The sequence below is a fragment of the Physeter macrocephalus genome, chromosome 15 (assembly GCF_002837175.3).
Source record: "Physeter macrocephalus isolate SW-GA chromosome 15, ASM283717v5, whole genome shotgun sequence".
Classification (NCBI taxonomy): domain Eukaryota; kingdom Metazoa; phylum Chordata; class Mammalia; order Artiodactyla; family Physeteridae; genus Physeter; species Physeter macrocephalus.
Window position 1 is genome coordinate 69,622,835 of NC_041228.1, and position 27,373 is coordinate 69,650,207.

At 37.5% G+C, this 27,373-nt stretch overlaps 1 protein-coding gene across 3 annotated transcripts in view; it reads right to left on the bottom strand.

The window, feature by feature from the left end:
- MTFR1 (mitochondrial fission regulator 1) overlaps positions 1–27,373 on the bottom strand; it is a 62,809-nt gene that overhangs the window by 34,890 nt on the left and 546 nt on the right. For all 3 annotated transcript variants that reach the window (XM_024127025.2, XM_028500533.2, XM_028500532.2), the window contains exons 2-4: positions 16,913–17,052; positions 8,767–8,865; positions 464–576 (exon numbers count right to left, since the gene is read on the bottom strand). In XM_024127025.2, coding sequence (XP_023982793.1) covers positions 464–576; positions 8,767–8,865; positions 16,913–16,975 — 275 coding nt within the window. In that variant the 5' untranslated portion in view covers positions 16,976–17,052. The remainder of the gene's footprint in view (positions 1–463; positions 577–8,766; positions 8,866–16,912; positions 17,053–27,373) is intronic.

Sequence of the window (27,373 nt, forward strand, 5' to 3'; positions counted from 1 at the left end):
ATGGCTGATTCACTTTGCTGTACAACAGAAACTAACACAGTATTGTGAAGCAATTATACTCCAATAAAGATCTATTAAAAAAAAAACTATCTTGACTATACAAATTTACTAATATGATCCATGGTGATTCCTCTGACTCAATAAGACCATTATAATTACTTACTTATCTAAACGTATTTAGAATAGATCTTTCTGATTTCTCATTTTAGAATGTAAACTTCCAAAGGGCAAGGAATTCTGTAATTCTTAAGGACTAGGACACAGTTACAGGTCTCTAAGAACTTTACAAATACCAGCTGAGTGTTTAAAATGAACAGAAAAGATGACCGCTCAAAAAAAAAAAAAAAAAAAAAAGAACTGGGTTACTAGAGATCAACTTAGGCTAATAAAAGGAAATACTGTAAATGTATCATCTTAAAATACTAAATACCGCATCTCAGCTCTGATAGCCATCCAGACTAACCTTCGTCTTGTTGAACACTCTCCTTCTTTGGCTACCCATCCAACATCAGCAAAAGACACCACTGCATCCTCTCCTGGCTGTCTGGGGCTCCATTCTGTTGTAGGGCTGGTAAGCTGTAAGTTACAAATAGGGAAAGTTCTTCATCTAGCACCAAAATGGTAGAATAAAATATTTTTTCTTTTTTTTTTTTTTTTTTTTTTGGCGGTACACGGGCCTCTCACTGCTATGGCCTCTCCTGTTGCGGAGCACAGCCTCCAGACACGCAGGCTCAGCAGCCATGGCTCACGGGCCTAGCCGCTCCACGGCATGTGGGATCTTCCTGGACCGGGGCACGAACCCGTGTCCCCTGCATCGGCAGGCGGACTCTCAACCACTGCGCCACCAGGAAAGCCCTAAAACATTTTCTTACCTAAGGAAAATCATCAGCTCTAGCATTACAAACACATGGACAGCTTCTACCATTTCCACTGAAGGTCTCCATGAAAGAGACCTTTAGTTATGTCATACTGTTGTTTAATAGTGCATGCAATCTCTGAATTATAATTTAACTCATTCAATTTTTATTTTACAGGTCAAATGAGACTCATTAAAAAAAACAAAAACCTCTGTTCATCCTCAAACATTAAGAAAATTTTTAGAATTTAAACATTAGAAAACAGTTCTTTTCTGAAGAGATTTAGTAAAAAGTACAGTGACCAATTTGTGCTAAATCTGGGAATATTTTTAAAGGGATATTATATAGATAACTGTTATAATAATGAAAATACATTTTCAAATATCATTAGATCTCTTGATTTTTAAATTAAAGTATTAACTATATTAAAGAACCAAAAATACAAACAGCAGAACAGAATTCTCTAGCTAACCTTAAACACCTAGAAGAAGGAACAGAATATTCTGAAATAAATGTAACAAAGAAAAAGCGTGCAAGTTCTGAAATTGACCTTCAAAAAATGGAAAAATAACTTAATTGAATTAAATTTAAGTTTTGTTATAAGAATAATGCCTCAGAGCCAGATGGCCAATGAAAGATAGGTATCAGATTAATGTAATACTTCCTACAAGTTGAAGTAAGGTTTAAATAAAAAAGAAAATGCAGACTTTTTAATTGAAGAAAAACGTTTCAGAGGCCAAAGAGATTTACATGTATTTATCAGAAAGCTTCTATAGTAACCCATGCTTTGTTTGAACCTTCTTACTATTATCATTGCCAGATGAAGCTTTTGGAAGCTACACTTAAATAATACTTGTTCCTCAACTGTAAAATATACCATACAAACACATAATACTAATATGGTTAAAATTTTTAAATAATCTATCTTTAATATTAAGAATAAAATTTTAACTAAACATATTGGCTACTGGTATGTGCACGCATTCAGATATCATAATTACCCAACATTATCAACTTCTTAGAGTAATATTAGAAAACTGACATTTTAACAACAAGATACTAAGAATACCAAGTATTTAAAATGCCTTAAATTACGGCTTTTGGGAAGGACGGGGGTGTATAGGCAAGAAAGAAAACAAGTATATTAGAAGAGTAGAGATTTAAGAACTTAATCCTGGGCAAAAACAAAAACAAAAAATCTAATAACGGAATTAAGATGAAAAAGCTTTCAAAATACCAGTGTTTTAAGGCACACAGTGGAGTAACTGTGGTCAGAAGAGAAAAAAAGTATAAGCTTCAGCAAGTACATTGTCAAGGGATATGATCAAAGAAAAACCAAAAAGATTTTTCTACTTCTCCCTTATATGTTTCAGAAATTTATCTAAATAAATCAATAAACAAATAGTTTTCAGTAAATTGGTATCTGTACAACTTAAATAATATAAATGAACTGGGCATCACATCTGGTCTCAAGAGCCTGCGAATCTGGCAATACTCTGTTTCTATCCATTACTAAGAACAGAATGGTATATTAATACTCCCATAGGGCTTCCCTAGTGGCGCAGTGGTTGAGAGTCTGCCTGCCAATGCAGGGGACACGGGTTCGTGCCCCGGTCCGGGAAGATCCCACATGCCGCGGAGCGGCTGGGCCCGTGAGCCATGGCCGTTGAGCATGCGCGTCCAGGGCCTGTGCTCCGCAACGGGAGAGGCCACAGCAGTGAGAGGCCCGCGTACTGGGGGGGAAAAAAAAAATACTCCCATAACATTATAAAATGGAGATTCTAAGTGGGTTTCATGGAGATTCGGGAACAGGAAGGTCCCCCAAGCTCTATGGAAGCTCCTAGAAGATACAGTATTTAATGGGCTATTTTGTACAAGTGACAAATCATAAAGGTAAAACCTGAATGGTCCCTTCCTTAAGGTGCTAGTTCATGAAGATCAATTTGGTTACCTAACTCTTTGTTTAGAAAATAAAAGTTTGTTCCAATACACTTACTAGTTGGTAGGAAAAAAGGTATATTTAAGATAAATAAAAATCTAGTTTTGACCTTAAGACTTCTTACCTTCCCATAAAAGCTACAAAAATTGGTGTTTTCTTCCCAGATATTTTTGTTCATAAAAGGAAGCAAAATACTTTTCTAATACTCAAAAATATAAGTTAAACCCATTCTGTGACAGCCTTTCAAAGTATTTTATTTTATAATGTAAAGATCATACAATATTTCTCAATTTTACATCTGTAACACTTCGCATATTAAACATGAAATGTTGCTTTTTGCACAAACTTTAAAAAAAAAAACAATTATTCCATGGACTTAGTCTGTAATCTTACCGAGTATTGATTATATTTAATCACTGAAATAATACCATGTCTATAACATGTACTCAATGAGATGAAAATGTTAATGATACTGTCAAGAACCAATTCCAGAATTGATAATACCTGTATCATTTCTAATTGACATCCTGCCCCACAAAACAAAGTAGTTTTAGTATTTAAGTCACGTACCTACATTATAACAGTGATTTATGCCACCAAAAAAGAAGCCTAACAAAGTCCCTGGGGAAACTCATACAAAAAACAAAATAAAACTGAAAAAAATCTAATCTTTTTTAAAAAGGCCACTTCAGTTGTTGCCGAAATGGGCACTCAGTAGCATAAGAATGAAGCAGTTTAGGTGAGGTCAGTGTAGGCAAGGGGACTGAGGGCATGGAATTCTTGGAGGTATGACTTAGACACCACTACTGACATGCATGGATGATGGATGGGAAGTTTGAAAAAGAAAAGGTCAACTTACTGAAGGTTCCAGCAAGGTCCTGTCCTACCACAGCTATTGTTAGTAGGGGGGAAGAAAAAAAAAAAACGACAGAAAAAATTTTTTTCAAAATCAAGGGCATTATACAATTTAAAATAAAATTAATGCTTATTGATTATCAGTATCCAAATTCCTTTCAGAAACTAAGAAAAGCATTTCATTCAGAACAAAATTCAGTAAGAGCATTGTATTTTTACTGATCTTAAGAAATTCAAATCAACATTTGAAACAATTTAAATTATCCGAGATTCAATTATATTTCAAGAATTTTACCGAAGTAATTTTAGGTAATTTTAAATATTCTGATAATGTAAAACTATACTGAAGAAATTGATGTATTTAACAAAACGCATAAAAGAAAAATATAAAGCTTGTACAAAAGTTGAAATACTTAGAATAAAATATTAGAAGAGCTCGTTTTGTCCTCATGTGACTTTTCATAAAATAAACACACTGGTACTGGGAACTAGTATTCTCTCAGTTTCTTGCCAAAAACGGTGTAACAGTAAATATACTCAGTCTATTTTACCACCTTTTGTTTACAGCCAAATGCAAAACATGTATTTTTAAAAGCAACACGGTAAAAAAACTTCTAGATTTTTAATTACAGATTTAATTATTCCTCTTTTTCTACCAATTCCTGTCATAGTAAGTAAAAGCAGAATTTCTGCATTTAAATATAGTGACATACAGTGACACCAATAGGCCAGGAGGTATACCTGAGTAAAGAACACCAAACTAAATATTCTAGCTGAGACAGGCACTAATATTGCTGAGTAATGTGGTCACTTTAAAAAAAAACTGAGCATCTATTAACCCTTCCTATTCATGATACACCTAGAATGGGGGAGGGAAGGAAGGTGAGGGGAGAATAGGGAGAAGAAAAAGGACCAGAGAGACAAGAGGGAAGGAAATGTGTGTGTGTGTGTGTGTGTGTGTGTGTGTATCTCTCAAAATAACCTAGGAAGGTAAGTAACAGTATCCCCACGGAAAAACAAGTCTATAAGAAGTCAATTACTGAGAATGAATAAAACATCACAAACATTAGTTATTTACTGAGTTGGGCTTCAAATTACTACGCCACGTTACCAAATTTATAAAACATAATGCATATATCTGTATTCAGTTACCCTTAAGGGCCATTTTATAGCTAAAAATATCAAGAAATGGATATCACATACAGTACGACATCACAGGCTAGCATAGTCCAGATTATCAGACAGTAACTGGGAAAAATATGAAGTTTAACAATGAATTTTAGTATGAATCCAGGTACTTATCCTCAGATGGCTCAGACATCAAAGACCATGATACCACACTACGTATCCCACCTCACTAGCTCCTGACAGAAGGGCCTGGTCTTAGTTCCTCAACAGGACTTCTGTCTTGCCTCAGGACCTCTGCACTTATTGTTCTCTCTGCCAACACTGCCCCACCTCCATCCCTCTCCCTAACTCTTTGAGGGGCTGACTCTTTCTAATCCTTAATTGTCACTCCTCCAGGGATGCCTTCCCAGACCACCACTGTTAGTCTCCCCATGCTATACCAATTTTTCCTTCACTGCACATAGTACGAATTATAGTTTTATGTCTATTAGCATATTTCCTTGCTTAATATCTCTCCCACTGAACCATATCCCAGTAAGGGTAGAGATCGTGTCCGTCTGGTTCACCACTGACCAACAGCACCTAACATAATGCACGGATTTCAAGTTGATTTGCTAAATAAAGATGGGCTGCCATGTGGCAGGCGGCTGTTTTACTTCCACCTTTAGTCACAGTGTGTGGACTTTAGTGAGAATCTTATTCATTACTTGTTTGGTTACAGAACATTCCCTCCACCACCAATTCCAACAATCACTCCTAGCAATCCAAGAAAATAGCCTGGGGCAGTGTTTCCACAGGAAAAAAAATGGTAATCCAGGTTAAGTTACCCAGAGTTCTGCCAGTTACTGAGCAGGGATTCAAACTACTGTAGCACAGGGCCGAGTCCCCACCCTCCCCTTATCTGATGGTATGCAAGAGCACTTTTTTTTTGCCTTAGATTTTTCTAAGTGTAGTATTTATTACCCCAATAAGCCACACTTAAATTCCATGTTTTTCTTTAACTCATAAAATTTGAAGTTTATAAAAATGACCCCAAAGGTGCTTTAGTGATTACTTTCATAATTTGCCAATAGATAATTATGTTACTGCTGTAAACATTCTTTAGCAAAATACTAAAACACAATCTGTAAATGAAGTCCTCAAACTCGGCTGCATAAGAAGCTTCTGAAGCGGTTTTAAAAAACAAATGAAAAAAAATCAAATATACGAAATTCGGATTTAGTAAGCCTTGGACGACACCTTATATTCTTTATACGTTCCGTTAAGTGTTTTTGCAAGGAGGCTGGGGCCTTGGAGGATGGGGCCTGAGCATGGATATTTTATTTTTTAAAGCTCCTGGTGATTTAATTATGCAGCCAGTATTGAGAACCACTACAAATCAAAACCTCTGAACTCCATTCCAACAAACAGAGCAAAGAAACACTGGGTGCTTTTATATGTTTTTTTTTTTTAACATTCATTATCTCATTTTATTCCCAGCCCAATATTCATTGGGCCCATTAACTGGATGAAGGTGTAAATAAATGTGCTGATCTGTGTTCTGATTTGTGAACCTATAAATATACAGAAATCCAATTTGTTTAAAAAAAAAAAAAAAAGGCAAAAGTTTTGGGAATTCCCTGGCAGTCCAGTGGTTAGGACTCCAGGCTTCCAATGCAGGGGGCATGGGTTTGATCCCTGGTCAGGGAACTAAGAGCCCGCATGCCAAGCGGCATGGCCAAGAGAAAAAAAAAAATCCAATCTGTAAAATCAGGGAGTTCACTTAGACAACCAAGTAAGTTAATCTGCTATTCTGCTGCAAGGTGGCAATAACAGTAAAATCCCACCACTAGCATACTTTTATTGTGCACTAATTATGTACCAGTTACGATATTCAGGGCTCTGCATGGATTATCTTGTCTAACCCTCACAACACAAAGTAACATGCCTGTCTTGCCCATCATTTATGTGAGAGTCTTACTTGTCTGCAGATATATGGGTCAGCTGACAACAATGAAAAGATGGTGTGATTTAGAAGGAACATACTGAGGCTTAAGATTTTGGAGGTGAAACTGTTGTGAGGGCGACCAACTTGAGGTGATGCCTATTGAGTGCTGGGTACAAGAAAAGGAATAGAAGTGAAAGTCAACAGGAGCAGAGGAAGAAAAGAAAATATGAGACTAAATTCCAAAAGACAGTGAAATCACCCAGGACAACAAAGGACTGGCTTTGACTACTAACTCCTGCTTCTGAATTGACCCATGAACACCACCTCATTCTCAAGTTTAATCTATTTCAACCTTTGTCTCCCTCCCTGGGTCCCACGGTGGTTCCCCAGTTCCAGACTTTCTATAGCAGTATTTACTCATGTTGGATTCCCAGACAGTCCAAATACATTCCATATCAAACCTCCAAATGAGCCAAAAAAATAGCAAAAATGAATTGTCAGTTTTATTACTCTTCAACTGCATCCCTTATATTTTTTGAAGACTCTACATTTTTTATATTTCTGATAGATGTAGTAAAAAAAATTAAATTAAAAAAACAGAAGATACGGAAGAATGATAGCAGATTTAAAATATCTAAAGAAGTAGCAGATAAAACACTCACTTTAAGATTGATGCTGAATTTGAAAAGACGCAGCATGCTACAAAACTGCCTGGAAGTAAAAAATCTCCCTATAAACAAATGTCTTCTGTTTTCTACTACATTCTCAAGTAGGTCACCAACATTTCTCTTACCTTACTCCTCTCCTTTATGTTAATCTATCTCTTTTCAAATGCAGCTCCTGTACTAAACCTAAAACTCTTATTCTGCTCAGACGCTTCTAAGTGACTAATAACATTGAGAAAGAGAATCCTGCCAAGAAAATGAATCTGGCCCTAGGACTTCGGCCCACTGACTGTCAAGGCAGATTTGGGTTGCCACCAGAAAATGCTGGATTATCTCTACGTCCTTTCATACATCTCTAGCTGTGTGAACACAAATGCTGAAGCAAGTTCTCCTGCAACTAGGTTAAGCAGATAAATAGATAAAATTTTAATGGAATGGAGCAATCAGAAGAAAAGTTACTAAGTCTTAGTTAACACAATAGTTATTTGAAGGAAACTGGCAAATAAAGCAATCAGCAATTGGTGTCTCAGTGAACTGAATTCTCAGAAATTGTGCTTGAGAGAATTACTATCATAGCTTTCTCTATTTTGATTTTTTTTAAAAGCCCATCATTTGATAAAAATTACTTCTGGAAAGTTCCAATCTGTCAATCTCTAGATTGATGCACAAAGGTCTTGCCAGTCAATCTGCAAGTGGGCATAACAATGACCAACCTTGTTAGTCAACCTGAACAAATGCTAATTTCTACCATTTACTTAGAAACAGATTTTTAACTCTCTCTACAGGGAGGAGTGACTTATAAGTAAGACATCTAATAAGCTCGCAGGGGCACTTTTGACCTTTTGAATTATGAGTTAAACTTATCTTCCACATTTCACATGCTTATTTATTATTTAAAATTGGTATCGATTATCTGCTGAACTTTATATACTTAAATGTTGAACCAAAAGATTTTCTTATTACTACTGTAGAGAATTACTGGAAAACAAGAATAAAGCTATGTGATACATGTCTCACACTAAAACAACCGTAAGGAACAAAAACCCAAATCAAGAAAATAGGAACTTATCTCCAAGCAGAGTTGAGCTACTCCTGATTTGGTGCTAGAAGACAGGGCTCAAGGTCACCTGGGAATTAACAACTGCTTGGCTTATTATATGCTTCTAAGTCTGCGCATGTATTCTTAAGGATAAATGTCTTACAGAGCTTGAATAATCGCTTCACAGAGGAACTAAACTTAGAAAGACTTTACTGTGGTTTTTATCCTCTTTTATTTTATTGATAGCAGCATCAATAGTGGGGAGAGGTTCAAAAAGTACTTTTAAAGCTGTCTGGCCTATTTACATCACCAATGCACATATTAATATAAAATTTGAAATATATAAAATACAGTACCTGAAACTGAACTCTTGGACACTGGATCAGAGATAAATTAGTACCAATTTTCCTTACAATACTTCGAGATGAACCATATGGCTTCCCAGACCAAAGTACCTAAGTAGGAAAAACCAGAAGTTTAATTACAAGACTTACAGAACTGTTAATACAAAGCACTGGACAATTAATTGCATGACATGCTGACACATTAATTATGGGTTCACAAAGCTCTATGTTACGGGAAATGAGCTAATATTTCTCAATTAAAAATTAAAGAATATATACAGCAGGTTGTTACTAATGCAATAAAGTTTAATGTAAAGCATTATATAAAAATGTATAAGAACAACTAGTGGAAGTTCCCTGGTGGTTCAATCCCTGGTTGGGGATCTGATCCCACAAGCCGTGCAGCATGGCCAAAAGGAAAAAAAAAAAAAAAAAAAAACTACTAGTAATTGTAAAATAAAATTATATTAGGAGTAAAAACTCATCTATTTTCATTAGGTTTTCATACTACTCTGCAGAGGACACTATTTAATCTCCTCTGCTATATTTTTAGAATTTTATCTTTAAGTTTTTCAAAACTACAAGCTACTTATATTATAATAGACTTTCAGAACAAATGCAAATCAGTACAAAGTTCAGAATCTGAATTTGTATGATGCAGGATGCTGCATTTTGTTTGCTATACAAGAAGGCCTGGACAAGGGTGAGTGGGGGCCAAAATCCAGTTGTGCTACATCTTCTTGTGAGGCCTTGTCTCAGGGGAAAGGTGTCTTTTCCTAATTTATACAGAAGTACTAAATAGGCTAGTGATAACCCTAATGAGCAGAATTTTTCAGATGAAATCATAATACACAGAGGACATTATGCTATACTTAAAGCAAAAACAAACACAAACCTCCAAAGCAAAAAGCAAACAAAAAATGCACAGGCAGAATGCTAAATCATTACGAATTGTACCTTGAAACTTCTCCCCAAGTATATGCTCTTTCCTTAAAGAGAAAAACTATCCATCTGTTTTGAGTGCTATACCTGAAAGCCTGGACAGAAGAGGTAAAGAGAGGTGGTATACTATTAAAAGCAATTTGGAAAAAAAATAATGAGAATGATATGACTATTTACTAATTCATTCAACTGAGATATTCAATTGCATCCTAAAACTATTAAATAAATAGTACCAAATCAGCTGGCATGTATTCTGAGCAATGGACACTGACCCCTTTTTAAAGTCACTCCATGCCCATTCTAATTTAAAGAATGGAATTACAGTATGACCAAGCAATGTTACTGTAAACAGCCATGGCTCCAATACATAACCCTAACTAGACCTTTAGACTATTTTAAAAGCATGCACAAGTTGTAAAACAAGCATAGAAGCAATCTGACTTCTTAGATTTTAGCAATGAAATCCAATTTAAGGTTAACAGTATGAATCAAAGTGAGGATCATGGAGTATATGTAATACCTCTGGCATCTGCCCCTGCTCATGTAATTCTCATCCTCAATATGTTCAAAGTTTCAGATAAACAACAAGGACCTACTGTACAGCACAGGGAACTATATTCAATGTCTTGTAATAACCTATAATAGAAAAGAATCTGAAAAACAACAGATATATAGAAATATATGTATAACCGAATCGCTGTGCTGTACATCTGAAGCTCACACAACATTGTAAATTAACTATACTTCAATTTTTTTAAAATGGATTTAAAAAAATGTTCAAAGTTTCACTGACTGTTTACCTGGGAGAGTTCCAGAAAGTACTATAACCTACACTGGCTACTATAACCAACAAAAACTATAACTCCTGCTTTAGAAATATAAATTAAAAGGATGGACAGGTTGGAAAACTGGTCAGTGGAAAGATAAGAAGACATCAATACTGAAATAAGAATATTAAACAAAGAATATTAAGAGGTAAATTTACTGTGAAGCTTAGAAGAGAATTACGTGGAGTTCAGGAAAGCAAGTCATTCAAACCAATGATCATACAGAGGATTATGGCATGAATAGTATTAATAACATGAGGACTAAGAGGAGGAAAATCATCCGACCAGAGGAAAAAGGGAAGAATCACAGTCTTACAAACTCAACATAAGAGGCCAAGAAAAGCAAGAGGAAAGAGAAATGGGGATATACGTATAGCTGATTCACTTAGTTATAAAGCAGAAACTAACACATCATTGTAAAGCAGTTATACTCCAATAAAGATGTTAAAAAATAAAAAAAAAAAAAGAGGCCAAGAAAAAATAAGAAGGGCAAGTAATTCTAAAACAGACAGTATTTAAGCAAACTCTTTACATTATACATGTTAACAGGCATCGATCTTTTAAAAAAATATCCATAGGGCAATAGTAACTACACCATTCAATCATTTCTCGTGTCTTCTATTGAGCCATAAGTCAAAACTCCCCTATGATGTAGGAGAATGCTATTTATGCATCATAATGTGACAATTACATAGTCTAATGTGAATCTTCCATCCCTCCAGTAAGCGAAGATCTTAACTGCAGATGAAGAGGACAAAAAAGCTCACGAAGAAAAGTTCAAAAAGGACTTGCCAAGGTCAGAAACTAAAATTTCTGCCAGCTTTTAGCCTTCCTTGCTATGCATGCTTCAGGGCTAAGTTTCAACTATTATCTTCCCATCTGCTTTATATCAGAAGGAAAGAATACCAGGTGCCTTCAACAAGGGAAGGTGGCCAAAGCTTCAGCTTTTGCTTATAAGGAATAAGTAGACTATTTAGGCTTTTGATACAAAGTTAAGGAAAGTAAAAGAACAGATTGCCTTATGTGATTATTTTTTCAAGTGTACACAGTGGACTAACATAATGTTGTTCTGTTATTTGTGAACTGCATAGCAGTTAGCACCAAAAATTATGAAGCAAGAGTCTATATAAGCTAATGACTGGGATATTTAGAAAGGAGCCATAACCTTTACTGGATTGAAGAAAAAGTAAGGGGAAGGAGCAGCTAACTTCCAAGAAGTCTAAAACTAAGTCTTAACTTTATTTTTTCTATTCAGCCCTCATGGAGGGGGAGAAATTGTAAATGGCTGTGAAGAAATAATGAACAGATGGTATGGAAAGTCACCATCTGTGCACTGGGAGGCTGTATGGCCCAAGTGCATCTCCTACCCTAACTGGTGGCTGAACTGTGTCTTGTCAGTATACTTGTTTGGAGAAAGAAAGGCTTCCTCTAAAGATGAACTGTCATTAATATCTTTTCAGATCTAAGAGAAAGGGCAGAGAGAAAACTGTCATTACTAGACAATTCGATTTCATTAAGAAATAAGAATTGGGCTTCCCTGGTGACACAGTGGTTAAGAATCCTCCTGCCAATGCAGGAGACATAGGTTCGAGCCCTGGTCCGGTAAGATCCCACATGCCACGGGGCAACTACGCCCGTGCGCCACAACTACTGCGCCTGTGCTCTAGAGCCCGTGAGCCACAACTACTAAGCCCGCGTGCCACAACTACTGAAGCCCACACAACTAGAGCCCGTGCTCTGCAACAAGAGAAGCCACCACAGTGAGAAGCCCACGCACCGCAACAAAGACCCAACGTAGCCAAAAATAAGTAAAATAAATAAATTTATAAAAAAAAAAGAAACAAGGATTCAATTCCATTAAGAAAAAATTAAGTAACAGTAATTATTATTATTATTTTTTTAATTTATTTATTTATTTTTGGCTGTGTTGTGTCTTCGTTGCGGTGTGCGGGCTTCTCACTGCGGTGGCTTCTCTTGTTGCAGAGCACAGGCTCTAGGCGCACGGGCTTCAGTAGTTGTGGCTCACGGGCTCTAGGGCGCAGGCTCAATAGTTGTGGTGCATGGGCTTAGTTGCTCCGCAGCAAGTGGGATCCTCCCGGACCAGGGCTCGAACCCGTGTCCCCTGCATTGGCAGGAGGATTCTCAACCGCTGCGCCACCAGGGAAGCCCTAATTATTATTATTAAACAAAAAAACTGCTTTGCTTTATTTATAAGAACTACTGATAAATAATGTACTAATGAATCTGTGTGGGGCGTGCATGTTTGTATGTCCGAGTCCAGTAATGACAGTCCATAGCATCTAGCAACAGAGTCTGTAAGTGATGACAGCAGGAGGAGGATGGCAACAGGAAAGCAATTTGTTCTTTTTTAACAATGTGAAATGCTATTGTCGAAGTGTTGAAGTGTGAGGCTGGAATCTGAAACTGTCATCTGTCTCACCAGGATGACTGCACTCAAGCTTTATACGGTAATTGATTTCTTAGAGACTAGTTAAATCTATATTTCTATCTGAGAGTCACCATTTAGCAAGAAAAAATATAAACTTAATTCTAATCAAATGTATTTTCCTCAAGAAAAACTATGTAATTATTAACCCAAGGTTCTTATTCTGATATATAATTTCACATATCTCTGAAATTACACACAAAATTAGGTACATATACATTTTTCTGGGAAGACGGTCCATACCATTAATCAAATTTTTAAGGAGTCTAGGACCCAACAAAGTATAAATTCTTAATTCCAAGGGAACCAGAGGAAAATAAAAAGTATGTGTTGAGGAGAAGGGGGTAGAGATAGGAAGATGAAATTCTGTAACAATTGTGAAACCCCCAACTGAAGACAACCCTTCCGTCAGTTCGCTTCTTCCTTATCTAAACTCCTAGCCACATGCACATTCTTCCTCCAAAACAGAAGAGGAAAACAAGGTTGCAATTCTTAAGTATTACTGGAAATATATTCCTAATACAAATTAGATATTTGCTGTAACTTTTCAACATAAAATACTGAGATGAACCAGAATCACATTAGTTTCACAGCTTGCTTTCTCTAGTTTAAAAATGTTTTTACTTAAGGGCATAAATATAGTAATAACAGAATGAGGAGAAAGTTTGGACAAATGTGAATACAGCTGACCCTTGAACAATGCTCAGGTTAGGGACACCAAACACTTCCCCCACTTTCCCAACAAAATACAAATATAACTTTACAGTTGGCCCTCCTGTATCCAGGGTTTCACATCTGCGGATTCAACCAACCATGTATCATGTAGTACTATAGTACTTACTACTGAAAAAAAATCTGCATCTAAGTGGATGCAAACAGTTGAAACCCACACTGTTCAAGAGTCAACTGTATATAGTTTTAAATTCAAACAAATGTTGAGGCCAAATGGAATGCAGTGAAGAGAAAACATAGAGGCCACGGCAGCATATAGGCCTGGTTTTAAAAGTAGGCTCTACCATTTATTGTCTGCATAAAGCTGGCAAATTATTGATCCCTCTATGTTTCCCTTTCCTCATCTATAAAACGGGAACAGTATCTACCTCATAAGCCTATGAGGCTTAAATGAGTTAAGGGAGGGGCTTCCCTGGTGGGGCAGTGGTTAGGAGTCCGCCTGCCCATGCAGGGGACACGGGTTCGAGCCCTGGTCCAGGAGGATCCCACATGCCACAGAGCAACTAAGCCCGTGCCACAACTACTGAGCCTGAGCTCTGGAGCCTGCAAGCCACAACTGCTGAGCCCACATGCCACAACTACTGAGGTCCACGCGCCTAGAGCCCGTGCTCCGCAACAAGAGAGGCCACCGCAATGAGAAGCCCGTGCATTACAACGAAGAGTAGCCCCCGCTCGCTGCAACTAGAGAAGGCCCATGCGCAGCAATGAAGACCAAACGCAGCCAAAAATAAGTAAAATAAATAATTTTTTTAAAAAAACTGAGTTAAGGTATTTAAATATAACACGACTTTAATAAATGTTGTCTTCTTCCCCTTCTATTATAAGAGGTAGCAAAGTACACTAAAAAGAGGATTTTGGAATCAAAATTGGGTTCATATTACAGCTCTGCCACTTATTAGTCAGGTAACTTTGCACAAGTCAGTTAAACACTCTGAACCTCAGGTTTCTCATCTGTTTAAAAAAAAAAAAGTGTTGTCCTAGTGAACACACAAAATACATGTAAAAGACTGGGCATACTAAGCTGATCAGTGACAGCTATTATGATGGTGCTGATGTGTACGGTAAAACACACCAGAGCTAATCATCACCAGCTGGCCTAATGGCAAAAACAAAATGCAGATCTCAAAACCTGCACCTTTTTTTTTTAAAGCAGGTAAAATATGCAAAGAATGAAGACATTTTCTGCTCTTGAATACATTCAAATATAGTACCAAGTTCATTTATATATCAAAGCAGTGAGAAATATGTATTTATCATTGAAAGATGGAACTAAAAAGTTTTTTTTTTTTATATTCAGATTACTCTTAAGCAGCAGGCTAAGAGATCCCAGAAACTAAGATAGGAAATAACTCCAAAGGGTCAAATTGCTTAATGTTAGGAGAAAATTTATATTTATATAGATTTTCAGTTAACTGATTAAAGGTGATGATTACATGTTACATAAAAAAATGATCTTTCCATCTATTGGTAGAAAATGCCCTCAGTTGTGATTACAATATTGGGAGCAAGTTAATGCTCTCTTACCTGGTCCATTCTTTGATGAAAGGCACCCATGTTACAGCTCAAAATGAACAAAGCTAAATAAGTAAACTAAGCTAAATAAAGTGTGTTATCTGTTCCTGAAACAAAATTCTGCACTTTGGCCTCAATCAGCACTGGTCACATTGCCTGACTTGGGGCGGGGGCAGGGTATGACAGAGCAAAACAGTAGGAAATTAACCGTCATTGAATGCACCTACACTATATACAGGCCACTGTGGTAGGTATTTTACATACACTGCCGTGTAATCCACAGGTTCATTGTGCAGTAGTAGTTCTTCCTACCTGTAATTTGTAGATGAAGAAAGTAACTGGCAGAGATAAATTTCATACCTTCATATCTTTCCACTCAACTACACTTCCTACTAAAATTGCAGATAAATAGGAATCATAAACTGTAAAGTTTCACTTTTGGGGAATCATTAGCAACAAAAGCTTCCTGACTTCCTGAAAAGAAATTCTTTTGCTGTCAGTACTGAAATGTTAATCTACCCTATGTAGCCAAATGATGGTAAGTAGCAATTGAGAAAGGTGGTATACTGCATTAAGTGAAGTTCAAAACATGAGAAGGCGTAACTGAAAAGGATGAAAGTATTAACTTTACAAACCATTTTCCTATTGTTTATCTGCAAGATACTACTCAAAATTATGTAAATATTAAAAAGGGTAGGGACTTCTCTGACAATCCAGTGGTTAAGACTTTGTCTTCCAATGCAAGGGGTGCGGGTCCGATCCCCAGTCGGGGAGATAAGATCCCACATGCCTCGCGGCCAAAAAACCAAAACATAAAACAGAAGCAGTATTGTAACAAATTCAATAAAGACTTTAAAAATAGTCCACATCAAAAAAAATCTTTAAAAAAAAAGGGGTGGGGAGGTAATGTTATTTGGTTCTTTGCTTTTTATCTCCAAAGAAAATAGATGGAACTTTGTGGGACTGGGGGAACAAAACGTTCAACCTTCTCTTAGCAAGATTCAAAGAGACACAACATAAAAACAAAAAAGTAAAAGTAGTGCATTAAAAAGTATACTCATATTCAAATTATGTAACCTGCCTATATCTTTAATGAATACAACGTAATTCCATGTCACCAATGACACTGAATGTGAAAATGAGAAACAAATATTCCACAAAATATGCTTGGCACAAGTATTGCTCTAATAACTTTACACTGGATCTGGGGGAAAAAATGATGTATTAGTAGAAAATACTTTTTAAAATGTCAAGATCCGAACATCTTTGGCACAGAATAACCATATTACACTAATTTTTTTTCTTTGTATCTATAGTTGTTATATTTTAGGAGACATGACTTACCTTTTTAAACAGCTGTGTGATAAACCACATTATAAGAGCATTCAATATTAACAGTTCTACAACATTTAGAGTTGTCAAGCATTAGTCAAACATATTTTATTCAATGATTTCTATATACATTTAAGCCTTTTCCTCACTAATAACAAAGGCATTGCTTTTAACAGTCACATGAATATTGGTTAAGTTTTCAATGTAACCAACCCATCCCTTACTTAGGATTCTGGGTAAAGATTCACTTCCATTATTTAAATAGTAAGCAAATTAAATACTACGTAAGTTGGCCATACATAAGATTCATTTTTCTCAGAAAAAATTCTCAATGTCTGGATTTTAAAAATGAATTTCAAGCACTCACCGATTGCATGCTTCCAACCTGTTGAAAAACCATCCTAATTAGGCGTTTAATCCAGCCAAGCATTTAGATGGCAAAGTCTCTCCAAATTTGCATTTCAAGTACTTCAGGCATACATAGCAGCACATGGTCCATAAAGCATACTGAAATTTTAAAATGTAAATACTAAAGTGAAATAATTATTTAGAATCTTTACTGTCTACAACACATCTCACAAAGTAAGTTTAATCTACATCTTAAACCTTTGTGTGTATAAATTTACTTAAGGAAAAAAATTTTCAACTAAGACCTGACACAGCCAAAATAAATAAAACAAATTGAAAGAAAAATTTACTTGTGATCACCTTTAAATAAACTAATGGTACAATTTTTTTAATTTTTTTAAGTATTTCTTTTCTAGTCAGGGTTCTACCCTGGAAGCAACAAAAACCTGCTGTGGCTGACATAAGTAGTAAATATATTTATGGAAAGACACCCAGTAGACAACAATCTTAGAAGAAACTTATAGGCTACACAGCCAGGAAAGACATCCAAAACTGCAGCAGAACTGGTCTTGGAAGACACCACTGCAACTGCTACTGCCACCCCTGACAGAGCAGAATCTACCAGTTCCCACTTTCCTGTCCCACTGGCTCCTGAGTTGCTGTCCATACTGGTGGCATTTGCTTGGCCGTATCTACCTGGCTATAGTTACAAGCCGATTCTGGCTCCCACCAAAATCTTAAAGGAATTCTGGAAACATAAAACAGGAATTCAGCGGCCAGAAGGCCAAAAATAACGACAAACCACACTCACTGGCACTATAACCCCTGCCACTCACCCTCCTCCCCTCCCCATCAATATACTGTATATCTGATAGAATTATGAACTCAGATGGCATAAACCAGTTTACCTGAAGTGTTGGTCTCCAACATGACAAGTTTACACCAGACTATAAATCAATGTGCTGCTTCCTTGTCAAGGAAGCCTTTGAAAAAAAAAAAAAGCAGTACTTAGTCAGCGGTCCCCAACCTTTCTGGCACCAGGGAACGGTTTCGTGGAAGACAGTTTTTCCACGGACTGGGCGAGTGATGGGGAGCGGCAGATGAGGCTCCGCCCGCTCCCCTCCTGCCGTGCGGCCCGGTTCCTATCAGGCCGTGGACCAGTACCGGTCCGCGGCTCAGGGGTTGCAGATCCCTGTACTTAGTGATATAGTTGATTTACATTCTGATATAGGCTTATCCCTTTGTGGACCAGAAATAACGTTTGTGGTCTACACTTTGAGGAGAACTTGATGAAGAATTACAAAGAATGGGGGGGGATAAAGTTGCCACAAATATGCCAGACGCTGGGTGAAACATGAACTACAAAGGGCCCAGCCCAAAGGACAGATCAAAGTACGCAATGAAAGAGTTCTAAGCGCTGACAGGAACATATAATTTATTGATAACTAAGAAATGGTTGGGACTAGAACTTTGGTGAGACATATATTTTAATATTACCAACATCTATAATTGCCTATAAGAATGACTATTCTGAGAGGTAACAGGAATAAAAAGTGCAAAGGGCCAAAAATAAGCTGGAGATGACTGACAAAAAACTGGTCAGAGAAAAAGGATCGTTCTATGTAATTGGAAAACCTATCACTTTTTAAAAAATTGAGATATAACTTACACAGGCAAGTGCACAAATTTTAGGTATGTCCAGCTTCATGAATTTTTATATATGTATACACCTGTGGAACCTCCATCCAGATCAAGATGTGAAACATCTGAAGAACCCCAAGAGCTCCCTTGGGCCTCTACCCAGTCGATATCCATGCCTCACCTATCTAACTACTACTCTAACTTTTACAGCCTACCACTTTTGCAGGCTGCATGTACTCTTCTGTGTCTGACTTCTGTCACTCAACATTGTCTGTGACATTTATCCACATAATTTGTGAATCACAGTTCTTTTTCACTGATGTTCAGTATTTTGTTGTGGTACTATACCACCATTTACTTGCCCAGTTTACTGGGGGCTTTTTTGTTTGTTTTTTGTTTTACTTTATTGGAGTACAGTTGATTTACAGTGTTGTGTTACCCAACTTACTGTTCATGAACATTTGGGTTGTTTCCATTTTTTAGCTACTATAAATAAAGTTGCTGAAACAATTCGTGCACATAACATAGCAAGGTACACATAGAACTAATTTCTCGGACTTCCCTGGTGGTGCACTGGTTAAGAATCCACCTGCCAATGCAGGGGACACAGGTTAGAGCCCTGGTCCGGGAAGATCCCACAAGCGGAGCAACTAAGCCCGTGTGCCACAACTACTGAGCCCACGAGCCACAACTACTGAAGCCCTGCGCCTAGGGCCCGTGCTCCGCAACGAGAAGCCACCACAATGAGAAGCCCGTGCACTGCAATGAAGAGTAGCCCCCGCTCGCCACAACTAGAGAAAGTCCACACACAGCAACAAAGACCCAACACAGCCAAAAATTAATTAATTAATTAATTAATTTAAAAAAGAAGAAGAACTAATTTCTCTTGGGACTTCCCCGGCAGTCCAGTGGTTAAGACTCCACGCTTCCACTGCAGGGGGTGTTGGTTCCATCCCTGGTCTGGGAACTAAATCCCACATGCTGCACGGCACAGCCAAAAATGAAAAAAGAACTAATTTCTCTTGAGTCTATACCCAGAAGTAAAACTGCTAGATCATCAGATTATATAGAGATATATAGCTAAATCTATAAAAAAATCTGTAGAAACTAACATTTTTCTGAAGTGGTCGTACCAATTACACTCCCGCAAGCAGGTACATACAAGAGCTCTAGTTGTTCTATAGTCCTTGGTATTGTCAGCGGTCAATACTTTGTATTGTCAGTCTTTTTAATTGTAGCAATTTTAGTAGCTTCTCCACAGGTTCTGGGGGCATTCTGATACCTTCCATTAAGAAGTGTCTTTCGCTCGCTTTTTTTTTTTTAAGATTTCTTTTGATGTGGACCAGTTTTAAAGTCTTTAATGAATTTGTTACAATACCGCTTCTGTTCTATGTTTTGGTTTTTTGGCCTTGAGGCATGTGGGATCTTAGCTCCCCAAGCAGGGATGGAAACCGCATCCCCTGCATTGGAAGGCGAAGTCTTAACCAGTGGACCGCCAGGGAAGTCCCTTTCGCTCGTTTTTTAAGCGGGTAGTTTTTTTTTAAAAAAAATTATTCTTGCCAGGAAGGAGTCTGCGCCAGAGATAAAGATTAGGAAGCACTGGCTTAGAAAAAGGAGATGCAGCCTAAGAGTGAATGGGCTAACTCATACAGAGTAAGAAATGAAGCCAGAATAGAAGCCTCAAGAAATACTTGCGCATCAAGCAGAGAAAACAAGAGCCACTGGGAAAAAAATGATCGAAGAGGTAATAGAAAAATGAGAAAGGTGTTGTCACCAAAAAAAAAAAAAAAAAAAAAGGAAACTTCAATAAGGGGAATGGTTCTTGTTACTGATAAACAGAAGACACAGAGGAGAGGTCACATAGTCGGTGGCCTCCTACAGTTACCCTTTCCTCCAAACTTCTCCACTGTGCTCTCTGGAACCCTGTTTGAAGGTAAGCATCCCCTCCCTCGCTGAACTGAAATTTGGCTGTCCCTTTAGAATGCGGCTTCAAAGCCTTCTCAAAGGGTCCTGTGCTTGCTTATTCTCTCCTATATAGGGACTTCCCTGGTGGTCAATTGGGTAAGACCCCATGCTCCCAATGCAAGGGGCCCGGGCTCGATCCCGGGTAGGGGAACTAGATCCCATATGCATGCTGCAACTGAAAGTCCGCATGCCGCCACAACTAAGAAGCCCACATGCCGCAACTAAGACCTGGCACAGCCAAATATATATATATATATATATATATATATATATAAGTTACAAAAACCAAATATCTCACCTTGCAGCTTTCACTCAGACACTCCTTGGACCATACTGAGACCTTCAGTCTCCTCCCCTGCACTTTCCGTCAACCTAATCAATCCCTTCCCACTTTCACTTTCTTCTACCTCATGAAGCCCCAACTCACTTGAACCACTGCTTTGTTAGTATTTTCAACTCCTTTTTCTACTGTTTTGTTTATTCTACAAGCCAGAATTTGATGAGTCCACAAGCCGACACTTCCTACAATTGGGCTGTAGAAAAATGACTATATCTCACATTTTGATGTTGTTACAAATGTATTACCTCTGGTCTCAACTGGGCCTTCACTGCTGCCTACCATTCAGGAAAATCTTATTTTCCGCTCTTCCCACACTCTTCCATTCTCCAGAGCAGCTATTTCAAGCATTCTCCATGCTACCCAAATCTCTCTAACGCTTGCTCCGTCATTTCTCAGCAGATGACCAAGCTTACTACTTTAAACAATAGAGAAGTCTTCTGACAGGAAATCCCTCAACATCCTGCCACGCCACATGCCATACACACAGCATCTCTGCATCCACACCTATTCTGTCCCTCTAAGTCTGTCCCCCATTCTCTCCTGTCCCTCCTTCCAACTAAGTGCTCAGGATTATACACCCCCACCCCCAACCCACAGGTCTCATTACATCAGCTCCATCCTGTATTACATGGATTCTCTTTCCTCTGCCCTGTTAAATTCAATCACATGCTACCTTCTGGTTTCTCCCATCTTCTTTTAAACCAAAGAAATCTGAAACTGAACTCCTCAACTTTCCTCCTAAATCTGTTGCTTATATGTTCCCTACCTCAGAAAATGGCACAGCTAGTCAATTATTCCTTCTTTCTCTTTCATTTTCTACAATCAAGTTCTATTTTCCCTCCTAAATATATCAGATTCCATTTCCATTGCCCTTATTGCTCTTCTAAGTCTATACTATTGTAAAAATCTATTAACTAGACTATTTGTACCACCCTCTCCCCTGATTTTGCTATCCTTTTCTATCCACTCTCAATACCAAAGTAGGTCCTTTATGATTTGGTCATAAAGGGGGTTTTCCTGATCAACCAGGATTAGGGCCCTCCTGTTTGTATTCTCTTACATAGTGTATTAAAACATTGTACCTAAACTGCTTACCTCCTCCACGGCACTTCAATCACCATAAGTGCAAAGACTCTATCTTATTCATCACAGTGACCCCAGCATGTAGCACAACATATAGTATATAACAGTTGCTCAGTTAATATGTGAATATTAAATGAAAGGCATCTAAGCCCCAAGCTAGTACCTTTTCTATACTGTCTCAATTTCAAACAGATAGCTTAAGAGGAATTTTACTTCTATTTATAGGTGAACCAGGTAATTTCAGACAAACCCTCCTCCCACTGAGGACAAGTAAACTAGGGGACAAAATTTTTAAAATCATCTATTTGAAAGCATCAGAGAACTATTAAGACAGAAAAGTATAACCAGGCCAAAAGTTGGTTCTTTGAAAAGACTAATAAAAAGAATTGACCTCTTGCCACGGAGCGGCTAGGCCCGTGAGCCACGGCCGCTGAGCCTGCGTGTCCGGAGCCTGTGAACCTGTGCTCCGCAGCGGGAGAGGCCACAACAGTGAGAGGCCCGCGTACGGCAAAAAAAAAAAAGAATTGACCTCTAATGAGATTTACTGAGGAGAGAGAGAAAAGGCACTTTACCAGTATCAGGAATGAAAAAGGGGACATCACTATATCTTAAAGGCATGAAGAAAATCATAAAAGGCAAAACAAACCTATAGTGTAAGAAGTTACAATGGTGGTTACCATCGGATGGGGTGGGTAAGAGTTGGAAGGGAGTATAAAGGAGCTCTCTGGAGGGCAGACAACGTTCTATTTCTTAAACTGGGTGGTCTCTGCATGGATATTTGCTTTGTGATCATTTATTGAGCTGTATATTTATGTCTGTGCATCTTTCTGTGTTACACTTTGTATGTGTTACACTTCACAAGAAAAAAGTTTTAAAAAGATAGCTAAGAATCAGGCTGCACTTTGTTTTCTAGGTTCTTTATGTATGTATATGTGTGTGTGTTTGTAAAATTTAACTTCTAGGATTATATGACAGTACAGGCTTATAGTCAAGCCTACTCTAGCGTAGACCAGACATACAGAAATATCGTGCAGAAGTAGCGTGGTGGGGTAGCTGGCAAGGCAGTAGAAGAGAAAACCAAGAGTAAAGGAGAAACAGATAAACTGTGAAAACAGACTTTCTTTTCCCGCCACAAATACTATGAAACTATGTGTGTGCAGGTAGACCAATTAAAGTGTACAGTTATCAAATCAAAGATAATACAACATAATATTGTTTCAACTAATGCAGTGAATGTTTTTGAGATACTTATAATAAAAAAGTTATTAGCAATAGTTTCACAATAAACCTGGTAGCAGTGATACCAAAGTTGTCATTAAACTTAAAATTCCAAAAATTTTAAAAGCTACAACAGTACGTGGGGCTTATTTTTATAAGGTCTTTTGGAACTATTCAATGAAATGGCCATTTAATTATCTTTACAATGTAACAGAAGACTGTGACCATTTCATTCTGGGGTCAGAGGAGTCTAAAAAGATTAATAGAACATTCTTAGTTATTTGGTTGGCTAAATTATTGGAATAAGGTTTCCTGTTCTCAGAAAACTAAGAGATCAGGTAAACCATATTAGTGCATCCCAAACGACAGTCTACATTCTGGCTGCAAACAATGATGCAAAAGAAAAATAAGGACCATGAAGTCAAAAACAAAAACAAAAACTTATTCAATTTAAAGTTACTGTCCTGGGCTTCCCTGGTGGTGCAGTGGTTGGGAGTCCGCCTGCCAATGCAGGGGACACGGGTTCGAGCCCTGGTCCGGGAAGATCCCACATGCCGCGGAGCGGCTGGGCCCATGTGCCACAATTACTGAGGCCCAGGCACCTAGAGCCCACGCTCTGCAACAAGAGAGGCCACCACAGTGAGAAGCTCGCGCACCACAACGAGAGTAGCCCCTGCTCGCTGCAGCTAGAGAAAGCCCGACGCAGCAAGGAAGACCCAAAGCAGCCAAAAATAAATAAATAAAATAAAGTTACTGTCCTTTATTTTGAGAATATGTCCTTCTTACGTTTTTAGTATGAAAATGCGTTTTCTTTTAGGATGTGGGGACAGTAGATGAATGTTATTTTTGATTTTTTTTTAATGCTTACTTATAATAAAAAGTTATCAAAGCCCTACCCTACTTTCTGGAAATTAAACTTGAATGAAATTTAAGTCTAGTGATCACTGCTATATTTCAAGTCAGTCTGGGCTGAGACTAAGTCAGAACACTTACCACACTATAAAACAATGACATAGTACTCAACCTATGGGTACAATTTACTGGCAATATTCTGAATTAATATTCTATACTATTCATGCAAATTAAGTACACTGCTACATTCCCAGTACCTAGCACAGAGTCTGACATATAATAAGTTTAACTTTTTTCAGTCCACAAATGAATAAATCTCATGACCTGTACTACATCTCTCAAAAACAAAAAAAAAGGCTGTTTAGATAAGAAACCTAAGAACATAACCTACTTAAAACTTGATGAAAATTCTTTCAAGTTAATGGGCTATAGATATGAAACTAAACTTCTAAAGGACATTTTCTGTAACATTTTTAGAAGTTAACTTTCTCTCCGTATGCTATAAAAGAAGTTAAGAGGTAGCTTTATATTTCCATTTGAACTAAAGATGTGCCATTTTTATGTAAGGATCTCTGACATATAACCCTTCTGTGAATGAGACAGGAATTTCCTTAAAGTGTTATTTTAAGTATTCCCATGCAAATGAATTAAGTATTCTGGCATCAATTTTAAAACAATCTTTCGAAAAGACTGCTCAAATATCTTAAGTGGTCCTGGACATCAGTAGAAAAAAACACTCACACTACTTGGAAGTCAATAATATTTTTCACTAACTAAAAGTGCTTCCTTGGGCCAAGCAAATTGATGAAAATTCACTATAAATGTGATTTTGATAAATTGTGTAATAATTACTGTCCCCTACATATTATGTGTTATTAAAAAATTCCCTTATGGAAAAATTCAGTAAATTATACCTTCATAAGTAAAGGTGTTCACTTTTTTTTAATTTTAACAATACTTTTTTTAAAATTGAAGTATAGTTAATTTACAATGTTGTGTTAGTTTCAAGAAAGATGTTTAGTTTTTAAAAGCTAGTAAGGGTAGTTACTGAAGTATCAGTTGTAAAAGAGAAACTCTAGAGGCAAACTAAATGTCCATCAATAAGGAAATAGTTAAATTCAACATACCTATTCTTTTATGGCCATTAAAACAAAAAGCTATACATGAAAGGATTTCTTGATAAAAATCTAAATGACTAACACATATGTGATTCTGTTTTTAAAAAATAAAACAAAGCATAGAAATAGTGAAATAGATATTCTATGTACACATGTACACAGAAGAAAAGATCTGAAAAGATACCAAAGCTTAACACTGCTTGTGTCTGAGGCTTGGTGAGGGAATTCTCTACCTTTTCTTCTTTATATTTATGCACTTCTGTATCATTACATGGTGAGATTACAGTATCACTTTTTGTTGCTTATCTAAATTGTGTAAATTGTATCAACAGTAAATAAACGTAAAAGAACAGATGAACAGCTGAGTAGTTAACATTTCAAAAAGCAGCTATATAGTAATAACACTCATCACCAAGACTGCCCAAGAAAACAAAGGGGTAGAAACTGAAGTTTATCAGCACTTCAGAACCTGCTGCACCACTGTACCATGCTGTCTCTTCCCCTCTTTTTTTTTCTTTTTCTTTTTTTTCATTTGTCTGCACCACGCGGCATGTGGTATCTTAGTTCCCCGGCCAGGGATGGAAGTCCTGTACCCTGCATAGTAGTGCGAAGTTCCTCTTCCTCTCCTTCAGAGTATTTTTTTCCTCCACTCCTTTCCTTATATCCATACATTCACCAGTTACCAACTTCTATTTCCACCAGGTTAATTCACTAATTGCTTCACATCTCAGGTGAAGCCACTTTTGACAGGGCCAGCTCACTATCTTCTCATGAGACTGTGATCATGTCACTTCTTTGCTCAAATTCAAACTCCTTAAACTTGGCACTCAAGTGCCTCCATGTGAGAGGAGGCACTTCTAGACTTTTGAACTACTTCACTATAGTAGGAATCCTAAACTCCAGTTTAACAGGTCTTCTCTGCTGTCCTCCAAACAAGCCCAGCTGTCTCTTTCTAGTCCTTACTCCTCTAAAACTACTTGGATGAAGATGAACATGCTCTCTAAGAAGTAATATAAGATAGAAAAGATGAGGGATATAGATTAAAGTATCCAGTATACATTGCCAGTATATGCTAAGTGCCGAAAGAGGCAGAGATTTTTTCCCTTCCTCTTTAACTGGACATATTCTATAAAATAAATGTTTTAAATTCTATGTACTGAACTACACTTATATACTTTGCTCATAACTTTAAATTCAATTGTATTATCCTTTTATTGTTTCAAAGAAACAAAAATACCTATCTTACTACTGTATGCATAAATACCCAGGGTTTTTTTTTTCCTCCCCCCATTATGGATTTGTAGCTCAACAGAATTTCCCACAGCAGTTAATTTACTCCACAATTCTTAGGACATTCAATTATGGTTAAAAGAGCAAGAACTTTGCAGTGACCAGGGTCAGCATCCTAAATTTCAGCCCCCCTGCCCTCTACATCAGTGTGATCCGTAGGCAAATTGCTTAACCTCTCTAAGCCTCTATTCCCCTCACCTGTAAAATGGGATAATACCTACTTCACACAGCTGTTGTAAAAGTTAAATGAATAGGCGGAAACAATTTCAGTGCTTCATACATATCAAAAACTCGGTAAATATAAATTATCAATACAGAAAAGATTTTAAATAATAATCAATACATAATGCTACTCAAAAGCAGTAAAGCTACAGACAAAACTAGATTATTTGGCACCTTTGTTTTCAGTGATTTTGAAAAGCTTAGCACCAGGTAATGAAACTGCACCGTCAGAGAACTGCCCACATTCTTGCAGCGCAAACTAAATTAACGCTGTCTACGCCTTCAAGTGTGCCTCATTTTACTCAACCTCTCTAGAAAGCAAATAACTGGAAAAGAATTATGATTACTGATCATGAGAAATATGTAAAAGAGATGAAAAGATATGTCTGGGATACACTTCAAAATAACCCGGGGAAAGGAGCAAGTGTGGCCATTTAATGATACTTGTTGAATTGGTGAAATTGAGTGATGGGTACACCGAGTTCTTTACACTATTCTCTCGACCTCTGTACACTTTTCAGATTTCCATAATAAAATGTGTTTTTAAATGTCCAAAGGTCGATTTTTTTCCCCCCTTGGGGCTTAATGCAAATCCTGGTCCTGGTCAGGAAGACATTGGCAAAGCCCTGGGCGGCGGAAAGTGAAACAGTAACGCCGGTCAGCGGAGGCTGGTTAAACCTCCCCGGCCACCCGGTAGGCATGCTCCTCCCTCCGAATCCCCGAGGCCTGGCCGGGAGGAGCGCCCGCCAAG